The following is a 26,758-nucleotide window of genomic DNA, read 5'->3' as shown; positions in this document are numbered from 1 at the left end:
TACAGATGTAAACATAGGTTTTTAATGGTGTATTTAAAAAAATAAATACAAAACTTCAGTAATGTCCCCTTTGTGTGATATTTGTGTGTGAGCAGGACATGTGTTAACATCAGCACTTGCAGTTCTTATTTAGCTCAGGGCTTCAACTTGTTTTCATGAGCTGGAAACTTTGATTTTCCCTTTTAAGATTTTGTGTTGCTGCTGACTTTGTTATAGCAGAAAAGGGATCACAGCCTTTCTTGATTTGGGGTAATCTTTAAATTTCTCCAAGTAATACCTGTGAAGAAGACAAGCAGACATTTACTTCCAGGTTGTTAGCATAAGATAAAGACAAACCTTTATTACTTTATTATAATCCATAATGTAGCTTTGTGTGCCAGATGCTGGATTCTCGACTGATTTAAAAAGTCAGTCACCATTTAAATGTTATTTTAATGTCATGTACCCTAATAAATATAAGTATAAATATTTAAATTAAACTTTTTATCAGTATTTTTTGGTTTTGAATGAATGGTTTATTAATAAATAATATAATATAATCAATGTTTAAAATAAATAATAATAAAATATTAGAATCAATAGCCAAAAGCAGATATCTTTAGAAGGCAGCATTTTGGAACAGCCTTCACATCTGAGTGTGCCACCGTAGGGCACTGACTGGATTTAGGAAGAAAGTTTTGGAGTTGTTGGAGCACCTGTGATGGTGGTAGGCTCGTGGCCCAATGGAGCAGATGGTGAACAGAGCAAATGAGAAAGCAGGAAAGGACCAGCTGGCCACAGCGTATCCACACCATTCAATGATCTCCCCAAAGAAGTTTGCGCCAGAGACCAACTCAAACATTCCTCCTGAAGATAACAAATGTTTAGTGTACAATTGAATTAAGAAATAAGGAGGTTCAGTCCCACTCAGATAAATCTCAAGAAACCTTTTTAAGAACATGTCTGAGTCACATTTCACTCCAAAATCAAAATAAAGAAAAAAATACATATTTTTTAACACATTTTTTGAGACATAAAGAGACAATTATTAATTGTCTTTATGCAATAAATTATAAAAAATAATATATAAATACACAGTAATGTATTATATTTATATAAATGGCTATATTTCTTTTACAAGAAATAATTTATATATATGTATATATATATATATATATATATATATATATATATATAATACATAATAGATATAGTAGATATTCTTTTATAACTTTATAACTTTCTATTCTATTATTTTATGTATAAAATTTAAAATAATATATATACATAATACATAACTTTATTTTACAAGAAATTTAATTTATTCATTTTTTATGTAAATTTAATCAATTTTAAATATTAAATTTTAATATAAATGTATATGTATATGACTATATTTCTTTTACAAGGAATAAAATTTATTAATTTATAATAATTTATATATATAATTTCATATTATATAATAGATATAGTAGATATTCTTTTATAACTATATTTCTATTCTATTATTTTATATATAAAATTTAAAAAAAAATTATATATATATGTATAACTATTTTATTTAAAAAAAAATATTTATTATTTTTTTAATTAAATTTTTATAAATTTTATTTATTTATTTTTTACATTTTAATATACAAGAAATATAATTTATTAATTTATATATGTAACTATTTTTCTGTTCTATTTCACCATAACATAACTGAGCTCATCATATCAAATACTGACCTCTAGGGATTTTATAGCTGACCTCTCCTGGTTTCCTCAGGTTTCGTAAAATATAGTCGCTGTGGATGTTGATGGCCATTCCAGAGAAAAACATCAACACACCTGGAAGAAACATTCATTTCAACTGAGTGTTTTTATGATCTGTAACCAATGAAACAGCAGCATTAATTGATTCCATTCAAATCAATCTTATAGTTTATCAAAAAGATCCGTCACACTTTATATTAGGTGTCTTTACTTGCACAAAAATGTAGATGCCCTTATTGTGTTCATGTTGTATTGCAAACACTTGTGCTGCTATTGAGGTGGGATACAGGTAAGGTTAGGACAGGTTTAAGGGAGTGTTAAGGGGCAATTATAATTACATGCAGGTATTTTAAAAAAATATATATATATATAAGTACAATGTAAAAACATGTATGTACACAGTAAATGCATTGTGTCAAATGATTAATTTAAATAAAGGCATTTAATATAAAGTGGGACCAAAGCATCTAATGGTCTATTAGCACCATGTACCAGTTATGAAGCGTGTGTCTCTGTGCCATTCGGTGTGGTACCGAGTGCAGTGGAGCATATAGTGACCCTGCAGAAAGCCATTCACACAGCAGAAGATGACCGCACTCACCACAATGTGGAGAGGAGACGGTCTGCCTTTGGTCAGTAAGGAGTACACAAAGGTCCTGCAGAACAGCAAAGAGTGTGATGAAACAGTTGCCACAAATAAAAGTGAATTTGTTGGCAATGAGCATGCAAGAACAGTCTGGTTGGTTTAATTGAATGCAAGTGCAGTCCTGTTATGCAATTATGTTTCAGTAACATAGTGGCAGTTGAGCAATTAAATATGACAGCAATGGTATCTTAAATGTTGCTTCTTCATCTCAGACAAGGTCCCTTTCAAGGAAAGTCTGTTCACTCGGCGGCCATATTTGCAACGCCGGACATCCAAGACCATGTTCTATCTATTTGAATAGGGGAATCCTGAAATCTCAAAAACTGCTTGGCGAACTCCTAATTAAATTACATATTTCAAATCAGCAACAAAATCTGATATGAACCGTCCCATAAATGTTGTTTCTTATGCTAAAATAGCATTTAAAAAGCTTATTTTTAAGGCTAGACGAGCCAGTGCGCATGTACAGTCTTAGGGGCCGTTCACACAGAACGGGTTTTTCTATTCCAATGCGCTACTTTCCCATTGTTTTTATATGTAAACACGCGCTTGATGGACGTGCATGACCGTTACGCTCGCGTCTCGCATCTTTTGCAGCGCCTCGCACATGAGCGCCGCGTTTTTAAGACGCCGTTTCAAGTTAAAAGAATTTCAACTTTTACACGCAGCGCCGCTCATCACGGTCAGTTCCAAAACAGTGGACCAATCAGAAGAACTCGGAAGCGGGACAAGCGATGCCAGCTTCTGTTTACAGTAGCAAGTTGGCATGACAACTGTTTTATATGACGGCAACATGGCGGAGGAGGCGCTCATTATAATCTTATTTTCTTTTTTTCCATGTCAAAACTTGTATCTGTCAATTCTGCTATTTGCCTATTTCTATTATTTCCGTTATTGTTGTTATTGCATCACGTCTCAAAGGCGCGTCTCAAGACGCTCGCGTTCTACGCTGCGCTTTTTTAAAACCCTTCCTGAGCGCTGCGTCTCGCGTTTTTAGACGCGTTCTGTGTGAACAGCCCCTTATACGCGAGTCTCAGGTTTCTATGGGAATCGGAGCCTCTAACGGCAGCTACAGTGACGCAATGACTTTATCAATCAGCGATTGGCTCTTTTACTTAGAAGGCGGGACGTATTCCCATTTATAACTAGGAGTGACTAGATCAGGATAAAAAACGGTATTTTTCCAGCTGGCCAAGTTAATGAGGATGTGCATTTGAAAAAAAAAGTTAAATTGGATTATTTATTAATCATCCATCTTCATGTAAAAACAGCAGTAGTTCAATTGCTTTACGTGTGACAAAAAGATGTGAACGTGATATTTGCCTTTGCTGCTGTGAGAAGACAGTTGACCTAATTTCCTCAAAGGTGCGGTTACAAAACATTTTCCCTTCCTTTTCATTCTACTGAACCTTTACTGAAAAAGAAGCTACTTCTGCTTGTACACCGTTATCTAAACTGTCTAAAAACATAGAAACTTACACATTAAACAGCTAAAGAACTTGACTAACCCTACTTACTATACTAAAGTATTATGTTTGAGAGTTTGTACTTTAGACTTCCAAAGTACAAAGTACATCTGCACAGGTCATCATGACTTATTTTTTTTATTTGCCCAATGTTAGTATGCCAGTTTGCCAAATTATGCTAAAATTATACTGACTAAAGCAGGATATTTGAATTATAGCCACTGCTAAAGATGCACAATCTTAAATCAAGTGTAAATGTGGTCAATAAACAGTTTATAACAGCTATTTTCAATTGCTTGACTGTTATAAAATCAACATCTTAAAAATTCAGTTGGCAGGTGCCACCTAATTATAATATATACTTTGATTTTCACCCATTACTTAAACTTTCAGAGTAATTTTCAGTACATTTTACAACTTATTTGGACATGAAGATAGTGATTATACTTCTAGTGATACTACTAGTGATTATACTTATTTTGGACATGAAGATAGTGATTATACTTCATGCTCTTTCCTGTTCCAAAACTGAAAAACAATACAAAACCCAAAACCAGTTGGGTAATCTGATACAGGCATTCAAGTACAGTCTTGCTTATTTTAACTGGCCAAGCTGTGTCTGGATTATGTTTCAGTAACATAGTACCAGCAAAACTCCACTGTGCTTCTCACATTCAAGTTCCTTGTCTGTATTAAAATGTTGTGCTTGTTAATATTGTTGACATTAATGCACTAATCTATATATGAAATGTGAGTTATTACCTCTGAAAGTAGTGCAAGCAAAAGGTCCAGAGCAGTAAATGTCTTCCTATCCCTGGCAAACTTTCTGTTGTTAAAAACAACAGCACAGGAACAAGGAATGAAGGAAGCTCCTGAATAAACCAGCCTGCCCTGGCTGGGACCATAATCCCAGGAGATTTTGTATCCACGTAACGTCCGTATGGCGTGTATGTGGTCATTTGCCGCAAGAGGTAAAGTAATCCACCGACTACAAAAGCCCAGCTGCCACAGTGAATAGTGTTTTCCTGGCAAATCATTGCTGCTTCTGTTGTGTTTCTCAATGCTCTGCAGTGTGCCCTTCTTTTTGAAGAACCCAGCCTCATGTAAAACCTTTGGGTTCCTCCCACCACATTTTATTGGTTCTGCATGTGCGTGAAATGTACAAGAGCAAATAAACACCCGAAGTCAATTAGTAATGGCAGTCACACACTGACTGACCGAGAAACTGGGATCCTGTGAGTTTTCCTAAAATGCTCCTGAATTTTCTGAAAGAACTTATGAAATCCATTGGTACACTCTCAGAAAAAAAGTACAAAAGCTGTCACTGGGGCAATACCCTTACTCTTTCAAAATATGCATAATTTATTACTTTTAGGGTACTAATATGCACCTTTTAGGGGTAAATAAGATACAAAGGCGTATAGCTTTTTAAAGAGCCGCAGTGATAAATTTTGTAACCCTCAGTTGCAGTCATATAGGGAGAATTCGGGTAATCTGGGACATTTTTTGCAATTTTGACTACTGCAATTTATTTTATCTACACATTAGATCAACACATAAGACTTTTCTCAAATCCCTATGTGTTGTTTTATGTGATGTTTTCGAACCACACCAGAAGAAAGAATGTATTATACCCAGAAGAGACATGCCACACCTATTGGTGTTTTTGTGCCAAAAGAAAAGAAAAAATTTGCCTGAATTTGATCATCTGGGACATATGTATTATTCCTAAAAAAAGGCTATATTCACCATACTTTATGCATGTCAAACACAATATCACCAGTTTTTTAAAAAGCATTATGAAAAAATGACAAGTACAGAAATCTCAGTAAGAAAATGTATATTCATACACAGCAAATTTCCCAGTGTTAAATTAACACTGCTCAGAGTTTATATGAGTCCACACTGTTATAAGTGTTATAAGCAACACTGGAGCAGTGTTGATGTTGATTAGGTAATTAAGTGATTAATTAAATGATGATTGAGCATTATTGAAGACACCTGATGATAACAAGCAGAATCTGAAGGAAAGAGAAACACAAGAACTACAACTTTCAACCACAGCCTTAGATGAAATCAACTGAAGATAAAGTAGTTCTTGTGTTCCTCTGTCGTTCAATGATTCTTCTTGTTAACAGCAGATTAATGACTAATCATCACTTAATTAATCACTTAATTATCTACTTAACTTCAACACTGATTCAGTGTTACCTTTTCACAGTCTAAGTTACTTTTTCACACTCTGAGTGTGGACTCATATAAAACCCATCAGTGTTAATTTAACTGAGGATTTTGCTGTGTAGAAATTGTATTAATTCATATACACATATAGGCTAGTCATATTTTCTTCATAAAGGTCATGGATATTTTTTTATATTTTAGCTAAAGTGGGACAACAAAAAATGGTTGAAAGAAAAAACTAAAACACATTTTCAACACTTTAATACATATTGTGTTGCTTGAATAGATCATAAACATAATTCGACAACAATTAGGAACATTGTCTTATTTGTGACAGATTTATGTCCTTAACATTAATCTAGTCGGAATCCTATGTCACTGACCTTGTCATACAATTCCCAGGGGAGCTTCTTGATTGACAAGTGCCCTCCCAGATAGCAACTTTGTGTTGGCCCAGATCCGGCCCCGAACATGCGGAATGATGATCTGGGCCACATGTGGCAGGAATGATGGCACTTGGGCGGACCGCTCCTGTTTGCCAGATCTGGACCACAAGCAAGCCACAGCAATGCCACATGTCAGCCAAGAGCAAAGAAATAAACCAGAACTGGACCTTATCTGATCCACAAAATATTTATATATTATTTATAGACTCATCTCAGCATTAACAAGCCTGTTATCAAGCAGAATCACTGAAGGAAGGAAGTCTACAACTTTCTTCAACCACAGCCTTACAGGAAATCAACTGAAGATAAAAGACATTAAACCTCTGAAGATCTGATTAAACAACTCCACAAACAGCATTACCAACTTCACTTATTACTAACCAGACTGACTTTATTTCTGTTAGACGTCTACAGCAGTTTTTATTGAGAATTAACAGGAGTTTAACTCTCATGTTTGTTTCATTTAAGGTTACCATGATGGTGATTGGTGTTTCCATTGGTTGGCCTCTTAACTTTTTTTTTTTTTTTTTTTATAATATGTTTGTTTTCTCTGGCTGCTGTGGTAGTGTTTCTGTCAAACACATTAGCAGTAGCAAAGAAAACTCGTGTGATTGAGTGATGATAGTTAGCTATTGATGATTTTATTATAATCATGAAAGAGCCTGCTTCTCCGATTTCACTTGAACATAATAATTGAATATAAAAATTGTTACTGCAACATGAGATCTGAATGTATTGCAGGAATCAGAAGATTGAAGATGAAAAAGAATACAAAAAGGCAAGCTACAATGACAAACACAGATATCAGTAATCAGCATATGAATCTCAACAATGGTGACAATAAACAAAATATTCAGACAATCAGATCAGCTGCATAATGTATCCATGCTCTGATGCATTCTGGGAGTTTTGTACTATGGTACCCAGCATGCATTGCGGCTACATGACACTTTTGATTGTCACCATAGTTGAGATTCATGTGCTGATTCTTGATGTCTTTGTGTGGCACCTCAAAATACTTTTTTTTTTTTCAATTTCTGCAGTACAGCTGAATCTCATGTCACAGAAACGCAGGGTTTGTAATGTCGCAAAACAATTTTTACATTTAAACAACATCAGTGATTCAGGCCATTTCACAACGATTATAAAATCATCACTAGCTAACAGCCAACACAAATCTTGTTTCAATTTTTGTTGCTACTGCAAATGTGTTTGACAAACACACTATCATAGCAGCCAAAGAAGACAAATATATATATATATACATACATATGAAAAAAGTTAAGAGGCCAACTAATGGAAACATCAATCACCATCATGGTAATCTTAAATGAAACAAACATGATAAACTTCTAATAGAAGTTAAACTTCTGTTAATTCTCAATAAGAGCTTCTGTAGACGTGTGACAGAAATAAAGTCAGTCTGGTTAGTAATAAGTGAAGCTGGTAATGCTGTTTGTGGAGTTGTTTAATCAGATCTTCAGAGATTTAATGTCTTTTATCTTCAGTTGATTTCCTCTAAGGCTGTGGCTGAAGTCAGTTGTAGTTCTTGTGTTTCTGCTTGTCTCTTTTTTTCTGTTTCCTTTAGTGATTCTGCTTGATAACAGGCTTGTTAATGCTGAGATGACTCTATAAATAATATATAAGATTTTGTGGATCAGATAAGGTCCAGTTTAGGTTTATTTATTTGCTCTTGGCTGACATGCGGCATTTCTATGGCCTGCTTGTGGCCCAGATATGGCAAACAGGAGCGGTCCGCCCAAGTGCAATCATTCCTGCCACGTGTGGCCCAGATCATCATTCCGCATGTGCCAGATATGGGCTGGTTCTGGGCCGACACAAAGTTGCTATCTGGGCTGCCCCTTTGGCCCTGTCCCAAATGGCACACTTCATGTGCACTTTTGGTGCACATGACGAATGGGACACCCTACGGTCTTGTGGACTTAATGGACACGCGCACGCAGCGGCCATTGTAAGTCCACAAGACCGTATGGTCTCCCATTCGTCATTTAAGCTTAAAGAAGGGTGCTCGTGAGTGCCCCCTTTGCGGCTGCTATGCGCCCTCGGTGCGCACTTCTGCTGAGCCCGCAAGTCTGTGAGCTATGCAGAGGACTTCTACCCGGCAGTCAAAGCAGCATTACGTTGTGAAAGTGCAGACTCAGAGGAAGACCGTGAGGGTTTAGGGTGCCATTTGGGACAGGGCCTAACCCTGCGTTCCATTCGGAAGGGCTCATCACTATGCCCTAATCCCTTCAAAGGGTTTACCCTCCGGAGTGAGAGCTTCAAAGGGATGAAGGGTGTAGGGGTCAAAAAAACTCTTTTTTTGGAACGCACTTCTGCGTCATCTTAACGAGACAATCAAGGAGGCGCCTTCGTCGCACATTTTGTACGCTGGTTGACCCCCCAAAAAACACGATCTGAATGATGAGTAGACTGTGCAAGCTGTGCCTTTTGTTTAACGTTAGTTTATTTATTTATTTTTGGTTATTGCACCACATTGTATATTGTGTCTATGTATTTGAAACATTTGAATGGACTGATAAAGGGAGCTGTAAAGTATTTTTGTTGAAGTACAATGTCGTTTTGACCATAATAATGTGCCAAATCTAACTTGTATAAATATTACAGTAGTATAGAAAAATACTATAGTCTACATTTATAGGTAAAATCGAACTCCGAGCCTCCCGTACCCATTCTGATGCCAAACAACTTCCATGTGCAAAGGATCATGGGGGCCCGGAGTGTCTTTCAGTTGTATCCTTCGAAATCCTCCATTCCGAAGGGCCCTTTAAAGTGGCCAGTTTTGAGCACTTTGGTTTGGAACAACTCTTCAATATGGCGGCCATGATTGTTTTCACTCCGAAGTGCCCTTCGGAGGGTGATATATCCCATTTGAAACACACCACCAATTCTGTTAGAACAGGAAACACACTGGAGCTTAGGTGTCCCACATTACCCAGTGTCCCAGATTACCCGAATTCACCCTAGTTTGAATGGTCTGAAGAGATATTTCAAGGTTATTGCTGTAGTTGCAAGATTGTGTGTTTGCTAAAGATCTTCTAGATGGTTGATAGATGACAAACTTTCCTTCATTTCCTTTATCCACATAAATTGCATTTTATATAATACATTTATATAACGTCTCTTTAATCCTGTTAGAAGTGCTTTTTTTGCCAGAATGTAACCAGATTCTTCTCCAATGACCATTTAAAATAGAGTAAAACATAATTCATTTTTACGAACCGATATCGATTCTTAAATCCCAAGAATCGATTAATCTAGTCTGTTTTCAGTTGATGAATGAACAGAACATGTAGCGCAATAAAGCAATAAATCGCAATAATCTTTGTGCTTTGTTACTTTTGATATGAAGCAAAGTCTCAGATTTCAAATGACGTCCATCTTATTATGAGATTCAAAAAATAAATACCGTTTTGGCGCTGTTTAATGTGGCGTGACAGATCGCTTTAGCGCCTCAGTTAAAGAGAAGCGGCAACACGGAGCGAATGTGAACATCCTCTCCTCCGCTTTAATACCAGGTACAGCGCGAAATAAACATGACTAAACATCTGAAGGTATGTTAAAATATACAGTACAACTTACCGAAATCCGTACCATGTCACATGAAATAGCTCAGTGTTTCAACCTCGGAAAGACGTCAATAAAACAGCTTGTAAACAATGTCACGTAACGTCACATTTACCTCAGAAAAACATATTCAGTGACCATAAACTCATTAGTCAGCTAGAAAAGTGAACTCTAGAAAGCAGCATTCTTATAAATATAGCTATGCACCGTTACATATTCATTATAATGTTCTTCAATATTTAATGCATGTTTGAATAGTTATGACAGCCATGATTTTGTTATGTACAGTAACTGATATAGGCTACTAGGCTACATCCAAAATAATCGATATCGAATCGAATCGAATCGCAAGCATGTGAATAGAAATCGAATCGAGTCGTGAAAATTTTGTCAATACCCAGCCCTATATATATACTCTTATTGTAAGAGTATTAGTAAAAGTTATCAATATACTGAATAAGTGTCATTTCATTTACTATAAGGAATGTAAGTTAAAAACAGGTGAAATTTATGTAGACAATAATAGCGCTTGTCTGTATTTAATTTTCCATACAGAATATTAGATTAAGTTTGCCACCTAACCTACCATCTTGTTCTCATTATTATTGACAGTGTATTTCAGGGACTAACTATAATTAGTTGGGCCAGATAATGAGACAACCAAAATTACGATTACACATAAAATAGCCCAAATGTTTTCTTTCTCCTCATTTTTTAAATGTGACTTGTTGACACGAATGTGGTCAGTTGACGTCACGCGCTCGAGCGTCACGTGGGGTGAGGATCAGCTGATCGGCATCACTTCCTCATTGGGATTCGCGATGTTTTGACGGAGTCCTTTTGCAAATAACACTGGTGGATCATCCTTCATGTAAATAAATACCGTCACATCAAAGGTATTTCAGTCTTCTCACCTGTACGATTCGGCAGATGTTATTTTTCTTTAGATACGTGAAGGAACTGGCTGGGTTTCCAGACACATTAGGAGACGTTGGAAAATCATGGATCATGATGAATGCTTTCATCTGCGGAACATTATTAGAACATGACAGTATAATGAATAAGAGCAGTGGTGCAGCAGTCATTATAACTGGGGGAAACGCGTATATTTGTCCCAGAGATTATTATTTACTTTTTAAAGATCCATGTTTTCTGTTTTTTAAATGCATAATCAACTTACAGAGGTACTGTTGATACTATCATTATGGCAGTATCATATCACAATATAGTAATATTTAGAAATGCCCCGAAATAGAAATGTAGCCGATACAGATGGATATTATGAATCTATATTCTTTTGTATGTTGTATAAAATTGTTCACATTGAATATTCTATAACATTTCAACCTTAAAGTAACGTCAATAGGGAAACATGATATATCAGCACCATATCACTTACTGACTTACAGTTGACTTGTTTCTATAGCAGATTTCAAAAGGAATATTTTGTCTTTTTTAACATAAATGTATAACATAATCAGCCATTACATTAAAATATTTATTTGTGCATCACTAAAATTCACATCTCAAAACAGTTCAGTGCCTATTTTAGACACAGAAAAAGTTAAATACGCCCTGATAGTATCTGCTTCCTGTACTAACCGATTTAGGCAGATACGTATAATAACAACATTTTAAAGATGCTATTATTGGCCTATACCTATATTGTTGCTGAAATATTGTGCATTATATAATAGAAAGGAAAGTTTTCCCCTCATCTCTTTTATTTCTTTTTATAATTTATATACTTTTATTGCTCTATAGTGTTTACTGATTTCTTTTTTTGCAGTGGTTTACAGTGCTTATTTTTTTTTTGTTATGGAATGTGAAGCATTCACATAATATTAATGTTCTTATCATATTACTATATAACTGATCTCATATGGCAGGATATTTCAGTGCTGGGTGATAAAACTGAAAAAAAATCTCTATTTTTAGCCTTTCGACCATGTTTGATATACATATCTCAATGTTATTTATGTATATGTAAAATGCAGGAATATTTTACACTAAATGAACAAAAGAAAGAATGATATTTAATCATTATCATCTTTTTTTTAATCATTTTTACCTACTTTTTTATATTTAATGCACAATCTACACTGCAAGTTTATATAACAGTATGTGACAAATAAAAATCTTGAATCTTGTATAATTATTCATATACCATGGTACTAAAGGACTGTATGATATTACCATAATGCTGAGTTCCACAATAAAACAAACAAACTATGGTATTATGGCTTTTATGGTTATTGAGGGCTGTCAGTTATATTAATCTGGCGTGATGCATTTTTCAGCTCTGGGCATTTGGCTTCGGTCACATTCTCTTCATGAATACCTCGGACAGTGAAGAGGACTCTTACAACGAGAGGTCCGCTCTGGTCCAGTCCGAAAGCCCAACCATCCCCTCGTACAGCCAAGATCATGATATGTCTCTTCCCCAGGAAACAGATGCTAAACGAGTAAGTGGACATGAGGTCTCCCTACTGCCGTTTTCGTGTACATTTAGTGTACATGTTAGCTCAAAGAACTAAACCTGAAGTGTGCCAAAATAGAGATTTTACTTTGCATCTGATTTAAATCACATTTCAATCATGACAACTCTCGGAATAGTTTTAACATGTTATTGAAAATGCCAATGTTAATGTATTTGGTCTTGGAAGATTAGATCTGCTGCTACTGTTGATTATTGCTGCTGCAGATCAAGTATGGACTTACTACTGCTAATAGATACACAGACACGCTGCTGTGAGCATGTAAGATATGCTGCTGCTGCATAAACAGACATACATGAATCCTGTAGCAGATCTAGGCAGGTGGAGCTGGGGAGGTGGAGGGGTTCATAGGATCTCTGATAGCGCACTGCAGGACAAGTTTACAGCAAACACTGAACCAGACTATTTATATGTTGAGCAAGCAATCTTATTGGCTGCAGGATCAGCAGAGGCCAATCAGCTTGTGCCATGTGATAATGATGTGATCACTTGCAGATTGCATGTAAGGACCTATCAACCTGTGCCCTAGTTTCATGACTGAACTAGATATTTGCATGATTGAAGACATGATTATGCTCAACAGTTTTATGATATTTTAGTGGACATTATTATTGTCTACAAAACGTGTATATCTGCATCAACAAGTCCCATTTTTCTCATCCGCACCTTTAATTCCCGCAGCGACGGCCGGTCAGCTCAGGCTTGGATGAGCCCGTGCCAGTGGAGAGAGAGAGAGCGGCTACTCCTGACGGAGAGGAAGAGGAGCTGACCCTCAAATATGGAGCTAAGCATGTCATCATGCTCTTCATCCCCGTCACGCTCTGCATGGTGGTCGTCGTGGCAACAATCAAGTCTGTCAGTTTCTACACGGAGAAGAGCGGACAGCGGCTGTAAGGGTTTTGTTACCTTAAATTCAGCAAAAAATGAAAATTCTGTCTATTCACCCTCATGTTCTGTACCTGAATGCGGTTATTTTTCCATGGAACTGAAATTCTACTTTTGTGTTTCAAAAGGATTATTTATTTTTCTTTTTTTCTTTTTTATATATTTCTTAAATATATGTATACAGGTGCTGGTCATATAATTAGAATATCATCAAAAAGTTGATTTATTTCACTAATTCCATTCAAAAAGTGAAACTTTTATATTATATTCATTCATTACACACAGACTGATATATTTCAAATGTTTATTTCTTTTAATTTTGATGATTATAACTGACAACTAAGGAAAATCCCAAATTCAGTATCTCAGAAAATTAGAATATTGTGAAAAGGTTCAACTTTGAAGACACCTGGTGCCACACTCTAATCAGCTAATTAACTCAAAACACCTGCAAAGGCCTTTAAATGGTCTCTCAGTCTAGTTCTGTAGGCTACACAATCATGGGGAAGACTGCTGACTTGACAGTTGTCCAAAAGACGACCATTGACACCTTGCACAAGGAGGGCAAGACACAAAGGTCATTGCAAAAGAGGCTGGCTGTTCACAGAGCTCTGTGTCCAAGCACATTAATAGAGAGGCGAAGGGAAGGAAAAGATGTGGTAGAAAAAAGTGTACAAGCAATAGGGATAACCGCACCCTGGAGAGGATTGTGAAACAAAACCCATTCAAAAATGTGGGGGAGATTCACAAAGAGTGGACTGCAGCTGGAGTCAGTGCTTCAAGAACCACTACGCACAGACGTATGCAAGACATGGGTTTCAGCTGTCGTGTCAAGCCACTCTTGAACAGAAGCGTCTCGCCTGGGATAAAGACAAAAAGGACTGGACTGCTGCTGAGTGGTCCAAAGTTATGTTCTCTGATGAAAGTAAATTTTGCATTTCCTTTGGAAATCAGGGTCCCAGAGTCTGGAGGAAGAGAGGAGAGGCACACAATCCACATTGCTTGAGGTCCAGTGTAAAGTTTCCACGGTCAGTGATGGTTTGGGGTGCCATGTCATCTGCTGGTGTTGGTCCACTGTGTTTTCTGAGGTCCAAGGTCAATGTAGCCGTATACCAGGAAGTTTTAGAGCACTTCATGCTTCCTGCTGCTGACCAACTTTATGGAGATGCAAATTTCATTTTCCAACAGGACTTGGCACCTGCACACAGTGCCAAAGCTACCAGTACCTGGTTTAAGGACCATGGTATCCCTGTTCTTAATTGGCCAGCAAACTCACCTGACCTTAACCCCATAGAAAATCTATGGGGTATTGTGAAGAGGAAGATGCGATATGCCAGACCCAACAATGCAGAAGAGCTGAAGGCCACTATCAGAGCAACCTGGGCTCTAATAACACCTGAGCAGTGCCACAGACTGATCGACTCCATGCCACGCCGCATTGCTGCAGTAATTCAGGCAAAAGGAGCCCCAACTAAGTAATGAGTGCTGTACATGCTCATACTTTTCATGTTCATACTTTTCAGTTGGCCAAGATTTCTAAAAATACTTTCTTTGTATTGGTCATTAGTAATATTCTAATTTTCTGAGATACAGAATTTGGGATTTTCCTTAGTTGTCAGTTATAATCATCAAAATTAAAAGAAATAAACATTTGAAATATATCAGTCTGTGTGTAATGAATGAATATAATATACAAGTTTCACTTTTTGAATGGAATTAGTGAAATAAATCAACTTTTTGATGATATTCTAATTATATGACCAGCACCTGTATATATATAAAGATTTTGTAAAGTATTTTTTAAATATTTAAAAAAAAAAGAGGAAATATGAAACACAAAAGAGATTTCGAAAGAAATATTTCCTCTTTTTTGAATATTTTAAAAAACATGAAGTATTTTTTTAGTGTTTTTTTTAAATATTTTAAAATATTTTAAAAATGAACATTTTAATTCAAAAAGAGATTTCAAAAGGAATTTTAAAAAAAATTAAAAATTATTTAAAATATTTAAATTAAATCATAATATCAGCCATTTAGCGGTTATCAGCCATAACAATAAAATAACTGTTGGTGAGCACTAAAAAGCATGTAAAAACATTTTTTTTTAATGATAACAATTTAGTGACCATCTTAGCCACAGAAAAAGTATGCATGCAATATTAACTGATTTAGGCAGATAGATATAATAATTATTTTAAAGAAATGCTATTATTGTTACTGTTATATTGTGCATTATTTAATATTATCTAAATTCTTTTTTTAAAAAAGTGTAATTTTTATGCGTTTATTGTCTTTTATTACTGCTTTCTTTTTAAATTAAAGCTTTATTTTTATTTTTTTTAAATATCACATTCTATAATTTAATGTTCTTATATTATGATACTCACACAGCAGGACGCATCACAAAAAAGTAACAGATTTGAGGATGAATAAATGACAGAATTTTCATTTTTGAATCAATCCTTTAAAATGAAGCAGAATTTAATGAAGTAAAGTCATGCTTTGCAGCATCTACACTCCGTTCGAAGAGGATCCGAACTCTGTTGGTCAGAGGCTCCTGAACTCGCTCCTCAACACCATCGTCATGATCAGCGTCATTGTCTTCATGACCATAATACTGGTGGTGCTTTATAAGTATCGCTGCTATAAAGTGAGATCCTCTTTATTACTGTAACACTATATATGAAGTTCTGTGCTTTTGATTGTGACTTCATGATTGTAACACTAAAAATCATTACTGTATCTTCTAAGAGGTGTTTATTTTCTCTTTGTGTGCAGTTTATTCATGGCTGGCTGATTCTGTCGTCACTGATGTTGCTCTTCTGGTTCAGCTTCATGTATCTGGGGTGAGATTCTGCTTTCTTATCGTATTTCTACTGTATGTAACCCATCTCATACAGCAGGATGTGTCAATACTGGGCAATATAGCTGAACAAAATTATTTCTCTATATTTGTAGCCTTTTGATAGGGCTCCGAGATCAATCGTGGTCATGTTTTTTGCTTCTTTTGATTATTAAAGCATTAGCCGATGAAAATTGATTGGCCACTGGTGGCCATGATTTTTGAAGTATCCTAGTCATATTAAAAGGACACCCACCAAAGAAGATGCATACCAATTTTCAATTTCATGGATCATATGGCTGCAGAGTTATAATGTTTTTTTTTTGGATTTTTACAAAACTTGTGTCCTCAGAATATCCTTTCGTCTTTGTTTGTCAAATTTTGTTAAGCTTGGACATTGCGTTCAGCAGCTATAGGTCAACTCGTAAAAATGGGCGTTGCCTGACCAATTAATTAACTTAAACCTTTGCAATGCTTCGACAAATCAAAATTCTTTTGATAACTTTTTGCTAGCACTGTCCCTAGCTGCTGTGTGCCTATTTTGAAGCAGATCGGACCAACCTAGGAGAAGTTCAAAAAAGTATGTTTTTAGGAAAATTCAAAATGGCGGAAAAATTGTATCGGCGGATAAATACATTTTGTAGGGCTTGACTCGATGCTGGGCGAAAAGAATTTTGTTTCTAGCCCTTCGGGTTCCAAAGTTGTGATCCAAAATGCAAATTGCCTTATTATAGCTCCACCTAGTGTTGGACGGGCTTGTGTCTTTGCCGACAGAAATAATAATATTTAAGCATTTTTATTCATAGAGAAATACGTAGTAATTAACAGCAATATTTACCTACATAAAAAAATTTTTCTGCAGTATTTTAAAGTATGTAATATGACAGATTTCCATGAACAGTTTTGAGTGGGAATACAAACAAATCATTAAAAAGAACTGATTAGCGGAAATGAATCAATTAGATTCTACATAATATGGGTCATATTATGTAGAATCTAATTGATTCATTTCCGCTAATCAGTAAAAATTTTAATTAGATATTCTCCTGTATAAATATTTGGTCTTAGTTGATTTAAATGTGTTATAGTAATATTTTTGTCAAACCCTTTCTTTTTCAGGGAAGTGTTCAAGACATATAACGTCGCCATGGACTACCCAACGTTAGTGATGATCATCTGGAATTTTGGCGTTGTGGGAATGATCTGCATCCACTGGAAAGGGCCGTTACGGCTGCAGCAGGCGTACCTCATTGTCATCAGCGCCCTCATGGCTCTCATCTTCATCAAATACCTGCCCGAATGGTCAGCATGGGTCATACTGGGAGCCATCTCCATATATGGTATTTTGCCTGAAAGTTGATTGACAGTCCTCGAACCATCTGCTTCTGTATTTGTTCTTCAACTTCTCTGTCTCTTTCTAAACTGTGACTCTCATTCACATTTAAAAGAGGGAGTATTAGTTCTTTAAAGGTATAGTTCACCCAGAAATAAATCCTGTCATCAGTTACCCTCATGTTGTTCCAAACCTGTATGACTTTCTTTCTTCTGTGGAACATGAAACCATACTTTGAAGAATGTTGATAATTTCAGTTTCCATTGACTTCCATTGTATTTTTTGTCCATCCAATGAAAAACAATGGGAACTGAAACTGTTTGGCTACCAACATTCTTCAAACAAAATATCTTCTTTTATGTTCTGCAGAAGAAAGAAATGCATACAGATTTGGAATGACATGAGGGTGAGTAAATTATGACAAAATTTTCATTTTTGGGTGGATTATCCGTTTAATTTGTTTAATGTTAAAAATTCAGTTCTTAAAGGTACAGAACATAATTTCTGTAATAAATAAAACACAATTTTCCCAAGCCGGGTCTTTTTTGCAATAGTTGCACAAAAACTGCAAACTTGACTTTTAATCACTGAAAATGCTCATAACTCTGGGATTGGTGCACATGATAGTATCAGTAATATTGTGTGTTTGTTTTCCAGATCTGATAGCGGTGCTGTGTCCGAAAGGCCCATTGAGGATGCTGGTTGAGACAGCTCAGGAAAGAAATGAGCCAATTTTCCCTGCGCTCATATATTCATGTATGTCCTGAAAAAATGATCCCAGCACGTACAGCTTTGAGACTCAGAGCAAATGGGATTGTCTAAAATTCACGCCAGTTTCTATTACCACATTTTCTATTTCTATTATCACATTTTCTCAATTTAAGTCCAGTCAAGATGGGTCATGTACTAATAAAAGTTTCTCTTTCTCAGCTGCCATGGTTTGGATGGTTGGAATGGCTGATGCTAGTAATCCAGATACAGGTGAGCTGCTTTTTAGGTCTTTACTGGTGTTTTAGTACTTTTTAAAAGACTTTGTAGAGTTAAAGTAGACCCTGTGACCTAGATAATGGTCAATAAGCTGTTGTTGTCTTCTCAGCTGACGAAAGGCAGCGCGGTGAGGGTGGAGCCCGGGCACAGGAAGGGGTGGAGTCAGAAGATGATGTTGCTCAGGGAGGGAGGCGGCGGTATTCAGCAGAAGAGGACCTTGAGGAAGACCGTAAGTGCTCTCAGTGTCAAAAAGATCATATTCTTTGGTTGCTTACCAAACATGTAATTAGGGCTCATATGTACTGAATTACTAATGACAATGAGGTGAACTAGTAAAAAAGTGCCCCAGGAAATCAATACAAGTTTTACAAACAGGTTTAACAATTTTTCTTCCTAATGCTATGCTGAAATGCCGGTTGGTTGACTTTGACACAGGAGGGGTGAAGCTGGGTCTTGGGGACTTCATCTTCTATAGTGTCCTGGTGGGAAAGGCGGCGGCCACCGGAGGAGACTGGAACACCACACTGGCCTGTTTCGTGGCCATTCTTATTGTGAGTATTTCAGCCAGACTGTGAGCTTCATCAAGAACAGACTAACGTTCACTACTGTTCAAAAGTTTGGGGTCGATACGATTGTTATCAACGTTTTTTTAAAGTCTTAAGTTTGCATTTGTTTGATCAAAAATACAGCAAACATAATATTGTGAAATATTATTACAATTTAAAATAACAGCATTTTCTATTTTAATATATTTTAAAATGTCATTTATTTCTGTGATAAAAAGCTGAATTTTCAGCATCATTACTCCAGTCTTCAGTGTCACATGATCCTTCAGAAATCATTCTAATATGATGATTTGATGCTTAATATTTTTGTTAAAACTATAGTTCATTTTTTCTAAGATTGTTTTGTAAATAGAAGGTTCAAAAGAACAGCAATTAGATGAAATGGAAATCTTTTGTAACATTATAAATGTCTTTACTGTCACTTTTGATCAATTTAAAGTGTCCTCTCTGAATGCACGTTTTAATTTCTTTCAAATAAGAAGTCTTTTAAACTGTAGTGTAGTACAACTGTATGGACCAGTTAAATTTGTGTCAGAAAATGAACAGTCATTTTTTATCATTAAGCTATAAATTAAAAGTTAAATTATAGTGTTTTAAAACGCAAAAAAGGCTTTCAAAAAGCATATTCTGCTTTTTGCTGATCAGGATTTACAATGTGCTGCAGTTTTGCATTTAAGAAGTTTTAATTTGCAAAAAAACATTTGTGTGGATTGGCCTTACAGGAAAGTTCATCATTCACTAGTAAGTTTTGAGTAACTTGACTTGGAAGTAGGTAGTTCACAGTTATTACATAACTAGTTAACATAAACTTAAAATGTTTATAATTATAGGAAATCCCAAAATGCATTGTTGCAAGTATATACTTATTACATATACCTGTCCTTATATTATATTATATTAATTGCTGTCAAATCGATTAATCACAATGTTGAATGGTTGTAATTAATGGCTAAAATTAAGAGACATCAGTATCAGTGATACTGACCTTCATTCATAGTGCTTAATAAAAAGATGCCATTAAACAAATATTTAAAATATTCCTAATATTTATAATTTATTCAGTACTAACAGTATTGATAAAAATAGTTTAATCTAAGTAAACATTGACTGTCATACACATTATTTGTGTGTGCTATGTATTTTATGCATATTGTTGTGTATTGTGGTGTTCCCATCAAACATTTGGAGTTGCTGCCTGTGTTGAATGTTCCAAATCAGTGAATGATGCCTTAGTAGGGCACTAGAACTAGTGAGTAAGGCAGACAGCTCACTAGGCTTTGGAACAGAGCCTAAGAGTTTAATTTGGGTGAATCTCGAGCCATCAGATAACTTGAGGAAGTTGCTGTGGTTGTTTTGCAGGGACTGTGCCTGACGCTCCTCCTGCTGGCCATTTTCAAGAAGGCTCTGCCGGCTCTTCCCATCTCCATCACCTTCGGCCTGGTGTTCTACTTCTCCACAGACAATCTGGTTCGCCCCTTCATGGACAGCCTGGCAGCCCACCAGTACTACATCTGACAGAAAACCTCTGACACGTGAAGGACTTCATGATGAGCGCCCTTCATTCGTTCTGTTTCAGCAAAATGTTTTAGTTCTTATAATTCTAAGCTGGTTTCTGATATTTCTGAGACGCTCTCGGTGAGTCAGTGAACGTGTGAAATGCATCAAAACAAGCAAACCGATATCAGTTTTGAGTTGCCATGCATCTTTGCATTGGCATTTTGGTTTTTATCAAGCAGCTACACAGTAGCTCTTTGGAATATACAATAGTTTTACTAATTTTTTGTACTTACTGACAAGTTAAATGACTTAGGAGTGTGACCAGCATCCAGACAGGTGTCTTTTTCATCGCAAATAACGACTTGTAAAGAGAAGAACAGAATGCAGCTAGATTCAGCCCTAAGACAGATTCCTGTATATGTGGCCCACATGCAGCTGATGTTCTGTTTGCAGTGGTTACAGCATAATAAACTAATGACACAAATAGAGTTTTTCCTGTATACTTTCATTTTTAGAATCGCTAACATTGTGGCAGGTACAAAACACCAATGAAAGCGTATAATGTAAATTCAACATGATTTCGGAAAGTAGGATGTGATCCTGGATCAGCATGTTTGTTGGTCCTAGATAGGGCTAGGTGATATATATATATATAATCACAATAATTCACAACATTGTGATTTTTTTTAATGCGCTCTTTATTCGTCAATTTATAATTACATTTCACTATGTTGCATTTTGGTTGCAGTACAATGTTCTAGAAAACACCCCAAATTAAACATGTTAACATTAACATTTTACAACCAAAATAAAACGTTTTGGAAACATTGTGAAAATCCTACTTTTCTGGTAGCCTCAAAAACATCAATAGAACTTTTTACTATAAAAACAAAACCAGACCAAACTGCAACATTTGTAGAATGTTTTTGATAAGTTTTAGTGAAATTACAAGTCCTACAACTGAAGAGTATGAAAGTGTTAATGCAAAGATGTTTTAATAGTATCTCATTTACTTCACTGGCAAAAATGGCAGTATTTGTGTCCTTAAATCATATATATATATATATGTTAACACTTTACAATAAGGTCCCATTATTAAATAACATTAACATTAAATGAGTACAGTATTTATTGATCTTTGTTAATGTTGAATAAAAACTTTTCATTGTCGGTTTATGTTAGCTCAGGTCCTTTAAATATTAACAGATACAACTTTTAATTTTAATAATGTATTTGTAAATGTTGAAATTAACATTAATAAATGCTTTATAAGTATTTTTCATCATTAGTTCATGTTAAATAATGTTAACCGGCAGAACCTTATTGTAAAGTGCTACCAAAATAAATGCCTATATATATATATATATATATATATATAAACTGAATAACGTCAAGGATCTCAAATGACTGTAAAATATTATAAAATTGATGATTTATATGATATTATTTTCTAAGCTGTATCACCCAGCCCTAGTCCTGGAACAACGTAGCAAAATCATGGTCACTACTGTAACTTTTTCTTCTTTTGATTATATAGATGAAACGCACATTTGTAGTTATCAGTTTACGAATCTGACAAAATCTTTGGTTTACATTTTCATCTAGGAACTCTTGCAGACAATGTGACAGGTATTTAATGAAGTACACTGGGAACGTGAGCCTCGTTGCTCCATTTGTATCTAGGTTTTCTTCTAGACCCTTATCAGGTATACCAGCTCATAGAAGTTGTTGGTGCCTTGCTTTGTTGTTTTTCTGTGCCATCGAAATTGTGCATGAAAACTAGTGCACTGAAGCTGCAATATGTTACTGAGACACGTGGACACAGAAAGTAGAAAATTATTTATTTTACTATCGAGTTTCAGGTCAATATCAATGTATTTTTTTTTTTTCTAGCATCTTCAGTTTAACATCATACTCAATGTGAAGAGGCATCTATAATCACTTAATCTAAATTTTCTGAAACTAGTTGAAAACATGTTGGTTGTATATTGTGCTGAGAGTCGTTTGCTGTACAATGATCCCCTCTCAGTTTTATATATCTGTTCATTTTTTTATCAGCTGTTAACTGAATGAAACAAACCCTTGCTTTCACACGTTTTTATACTGCTTTATGAAAACTGAGAGCTTTAATGGACATGGTGATTTCAGCTGCTGAGAAACAGATCTGCTGTGAGCGGTTTATGGATTTTTTTTGCATATGCTGAGAGTGTCTAATCTTTATACAGAAGAAAGAAATTATATTTACTACAGATTCAAATTTGAATTGTTTTTATATGTTAAATGGAATTGTTTCCCTCGCCAGTTTTTGTTTGTTATTGTCATGCGCTGTGCTTGGTGTCGTGTAATAAAATATCAAGCAAATAAAAGGGGAATGAAGCCAAGCTGGATTTTTGTATATGAAAAGCCACATGTCGAACACAGTTTGTATATAAACTTGTCAATTTTTAAACAAAGAAAATCCACACCATTGAAACACATCACTGCTTGAACATTTTATTAGAGTTTAAAAAACTACAGTAACCTTGGCAAACAATCTGAAGAGTGTGACACCATTACATTTAAATTCACAACACAAAAAAAACCCAAAAATGAAATCCTAAGTCTTCCGCAGCACGCTGTGCCTTTAATTCCGTTCCTCAAACTGGGACTTGTTCTTCAGTAAGAATGCTGCTAAAAACTCTATGGGATTTGGAGGCCTGAAGGAAGATGGACAGTGAGATTAGATACATGTTCTTAATTTATACAAGGAAGAAAATTTAACTGCGATTAGACTAAATAGTTTAATTGTATATTCATGTATTATTCACATTATTTCATTATATATTCAGTCACAGTGTCTCAGAGCTAAATTTAAAAATGTCAATAAAAATTAACCATGGTTTTACTACAAATAATACCAAAAAACTGTAAGTAAACCATGATAACCACAAATTAACTATGGTTTTACTACACTAACCATAGTTTAATCATGGTATTTGTAGTAAAACTGTGGCTATACAAATGGTAATCCACCAAAAAAAACATGGCGTTTACTATAATAAACCTATGGTTAATTTTCGTATGGCAGATACTCCTTTGTTATTTTCCTTTATTTTATTTTATTTTTTTGTTGTGGTTCTCAACAACAGGACCTCAAGATGACTTTAATTTAGAGATGCACCGACATACTGGCCAATAATCGGTATTGGTCGATAAAAGCAGTTATTTTCTCCCCGTAGTTCAAGCCAGGGTTGCCAGGTCTGCGGTTTTTCCCAATACCAAACATTATTTGTAGCGCCTCCCATCCAATAATCACAAAAAGCTTTGTGCTTCGTTACTTCTGATAAAAATCAAAGTCTCAGCTTTCAAATTCTGTCCATTTTATGACAAAATTCAAATAATAAAGGGCGTTTTCATCAAAGACTACAGAATAACACAAGACGTGTCACTAGTATTGTTTTGAATGGGAGAAAGTGCAACGCGCAATATGGCGGCATAAGTCCCGCCTTCAAAAAAGAGCCAATCGCCGATTGGTAAAGTCATCGCGTCACTGCAGCGGCCGTTAGAAGCTCCGGTTTCTATAGAAACAGTCAGACGCTCGCTTCCTATAGAGACGCGCAGTTAGGACTGCGCATGCGCATTAGTTTGATCTAGCCTGAAAAAAATAACTTTTTTCTGTCATGATTCATGCGTTCAGAAACAAAATTTATGAGACAGTTGTTGTCAGATTTCACTGGTGATTTCAAATATGAAATTTAATCGAAAGCTTGGCAAACAGCTTTAGAGGATTTGATGTTTCCCCATTCAAAGAGATAGGAGCTACACTTGCATGCCTGAAAGGCGTTTCAAAGATGGCCGCCGAGTGAAATGTCTTGTTTCAAAGGGACTTTGGTTCTGATGCTCTTAAATGTGACGTCATAGATCGCTCTAGCACCTCAGTTCAAGCAACAGCGTCTTTTCTTCCACTTTAATACAAGTTACAGCGGAAAATTTTTTTTGTTATGTAATCGCTAAATTAAGTGTTTCAATAGCCGAAAGTCGTCAATAAAACAGGTTTTGAACAATATGTCATGTAACATTGCATTTACCTCAGTAAAGTTATCCAATGTTCACAGTTTATTAGTTAGCTATAAAAAAAACACTAGAGAGGAGACAAGTGTTTATAAAAACTACCTTATGTGCAACGGAGTTGTATAAGTTTTTTATGTGAGTGTAATTATCAGAAAATAAATAGCAGTTGAATACAATAGTTTGGACTCTGTTGTTAATTTTAACCTCTAATAGTATAGTAATGTACCAAATGAGAGGGTTCCCTGTATGGCATTAGTTAGGAGAATTTTTTTGCCTTAAGAAAATCGAACTATCGGTATCATCTGAAAAAATCAGCCATTGGTATAGGCGGACAGATTTAGTATTGTGCATTTATACTTAAAATTATTTCAAATAAGACAAAACAAGCATTAAAATAAGCTAAAACAACTAAAAATCAAGATATTTCTTAGTATTTGGTTATTTTTTTTATTATGAATATACATCTTTCTAGTTATGCCAAGATCTAAAATATTTTATTGCATAAATTGTGAGCGGGGGTGCTTGAATTCAAAAAGGTTGAGATCCACTGGTTTAAGGCAATCATAATCCATACAAGGAAATGAATTTTTACTTTTGGAAAGCGTTAACAAGAAGTCTGTGCACTGATGCAGACCTTTCCTTGGCCAGAACTGACAAGCCCTGCAGGAGAATAGGAACCACAGTCTGATCCAGATACGCTCGTGTAGGAAGCGTCTGCAGGGTCTGAGGGTCCACCTTCTGTTTGGTCACTTTTTCAGCAGTTGTTTTCTCATTCTCCACTATTCTCTAGAGGAACACACAGAAGCCTAGGAGTTATAATACAATCATAGGACTAATGCTTCATTCACATTGCAACCAATTCAGAACTGTTTATCGAGTAAGATTGTCAATGTAAATACAACTTCCTCGAATTTAAGCCTGTTAAAAACAAAGTACTGATGTTGTACCTGGATGTTTTCAGTGAGGCCATATTCTGCATGAGGATTTTCTGGGACCTAACATAAACAAGACACATCTTGTATATTGTTTATTGTCTATTGCTTGTTTATTTTGTTTTTATTTCTCTATCTTATTCCTTTTTAATTCATTGTGATTCTTTTATTCATTGTACAGCACTTCGGCTGTGTTTAAATGTGCTCTGTAAATAAACATTGATTGATTGACATCAGTTGATCAAGACAAACTGACAAAGTGCTTCACTAGTATTGAACCCAGAATGAAATTCAATTGTGCAATGTTACTCACAGGAGTGTGTCCCTCCATGCTCTGCTCAGCATCAGTGTGTTCTGTTGGGATCAAAACTAAATTACCACCCTAAATTAAAGTAGTTTGTTTATATATATATATATATATATATATACACACACATACATATATACACACACACATATACTAAAAGACACCAAATGTACAGTGGCAAACTGCAATACCATGTTTATAGGCATATAATACCATGATATTTTTGACGTACCTTGTAACTACCAGAGTGGTACAGGAATAAGATAATTTACTATGGTATAACCATCTGGTACCACCACAGCCATTTTTGAAATGGTAGGTTAAGAAATTACCATAATAGCAAGTTTAAGAATTCATGCACCGCACTACATTAGTCGTGCATATGTTGATGAAAAGTCATATACTGTAGTGAATGGCGGGATTCAATGAGCCACTTTGGAAAAGCCCAACGCTGCCAATAATAAACAATCAAACGGTTGCCAAGAACCACAGTTCTGCCTACAGTATATTAACATTGACGATGTCTAAAACTGCAGCAAATATAATTACTTTACAATTCATGAGCGTAAAATAAACCACAAAGCTCAGAAACGGCACTTACCGTCCGCCATAGTTTGTTGTTGGTTTCTACGCTGTTGGCGTTGCGCATGCGTGAAACACACGCTTGAATGACGTGAGAGTAGGTTCTAAAACGGGCGGGGCTTGTCGGCCAGACGTTGCCTCTGATTGGCCAGATACGATTGGTTTAATTTATTTAGACTATTGTCTGTGTATTTAATTGTGTACTGCGTTTCTCAGTA

General features: G+C 35.5%; 3 protein-coding genes across 4 annotated transcripts; 1 reads left to right on the top strand and 2 right to left on the bottom strand.

Annotated features, from left to right (window-relative positions):
* srd5a2a (steroid-5-alpha-reductase, alpha polypeptide 2a) lies at positions 1-11,071 on the bottom strand. Its single transcript, XM_051892719.1, has 6 exons — positions 10,976-11,071; positions 4,609-4,956; positions 2,336-2,390; positions 1,708-1,809; positions 696-846; positions 1-277 (listed from the first exon to the last, which is right to left on the bottom strand). The coding sequence occupies exons 1-6, from the start codon at positions 11,069-11,071 to the stop codon at positions 211-213; spliced, it is 819 nt and encodes a 272-aa protein (XP_051748679.1). The 3' UTR covers positions 1-210.
* On the top strand, positions 10,794-21,157 carry psen2 (presenilin 2). Its single transcript, XM_051910610.1, has 11 exons — positions 10,794-10,957; positions 12,362-12,526; positions 13,241-13,449; positions 15,953-16,094; positions 16,223-16,290; positions 17,406-17,626; positions 18,277-18,375; positions 18,550-18,600; positions 18,716-18,835; positions 19,042-19,157; positions 20,532-21,157. The coding sequence occupies exons 2-11, from the start codon at positions 12,395-12,397 to the stop codon at positions 20,685-20,687; spliced, it is 1,314 nt and encodes a 437-aa protein (XP_051766570.1). The 5' UTR covers positions 10,794-10,957; positions 12,362-12,394; the 3' UTR covers positions 20,688-21,157.
* Positions 21,158-23,148: 1,991 nt separating this feature from the next.
* Positions 23,149-26,690, bottom strand: dpy30 (dpy-30 histone methyltransferase complex regulatory subunit). 2 transcript variants are annotated; one of them, XM_051910649.1, is made up of 5 exons: positions 26,560-26,672; positions 25,965-26,005; positions 25,667-25,714; positions 25,354-25,505; positions 23,149-23,365 (listed from the first exon to the last, which is right to left on the bottom strand). In XM_051910649.1, exons 1-5 carry the CDS (start codon positions 26,567-26,569, stop codon positions 23,293-23,295), a joined length of 324 nt encoding a protein of 107 aa, XP_051766609.1. In that variant the 5' UTR covers positions 26,570-26,672; the 3' UTR covers positions 23,149-23,292. The 2 variants fall into 2 exon arrangements, with proteins under 2 accessions (XP_051766609.1, XP_051766618.1); XM_051910658.1 differs by lacking the exon at positions 25,667-25,714 and having other exon boundaries at positions 26,560-26,690.
* Between the last annotated feature and the right edge of the window lie 68 nt (positions 26,691-26,758).

Source organism: Ctenopharyngodon idella, chromosome 1 (assembly GCF_019924925.1).
Source record: "Ctenopharyngodon idella isolate HZGC_01 chromosome 1, HZGC01, whole genome shotgun sequence".
Taxonomy (NCBI): Eukaryota; Metazoa; Chordata; class Actinopteri; order Cypriniformes; family Xenocyprididae; genus Ctenopharyngodon; species Ctenopharyngodon idella.
This window is presented reverse-complemented; position numbering and strand designations above follow the sequence as displayed.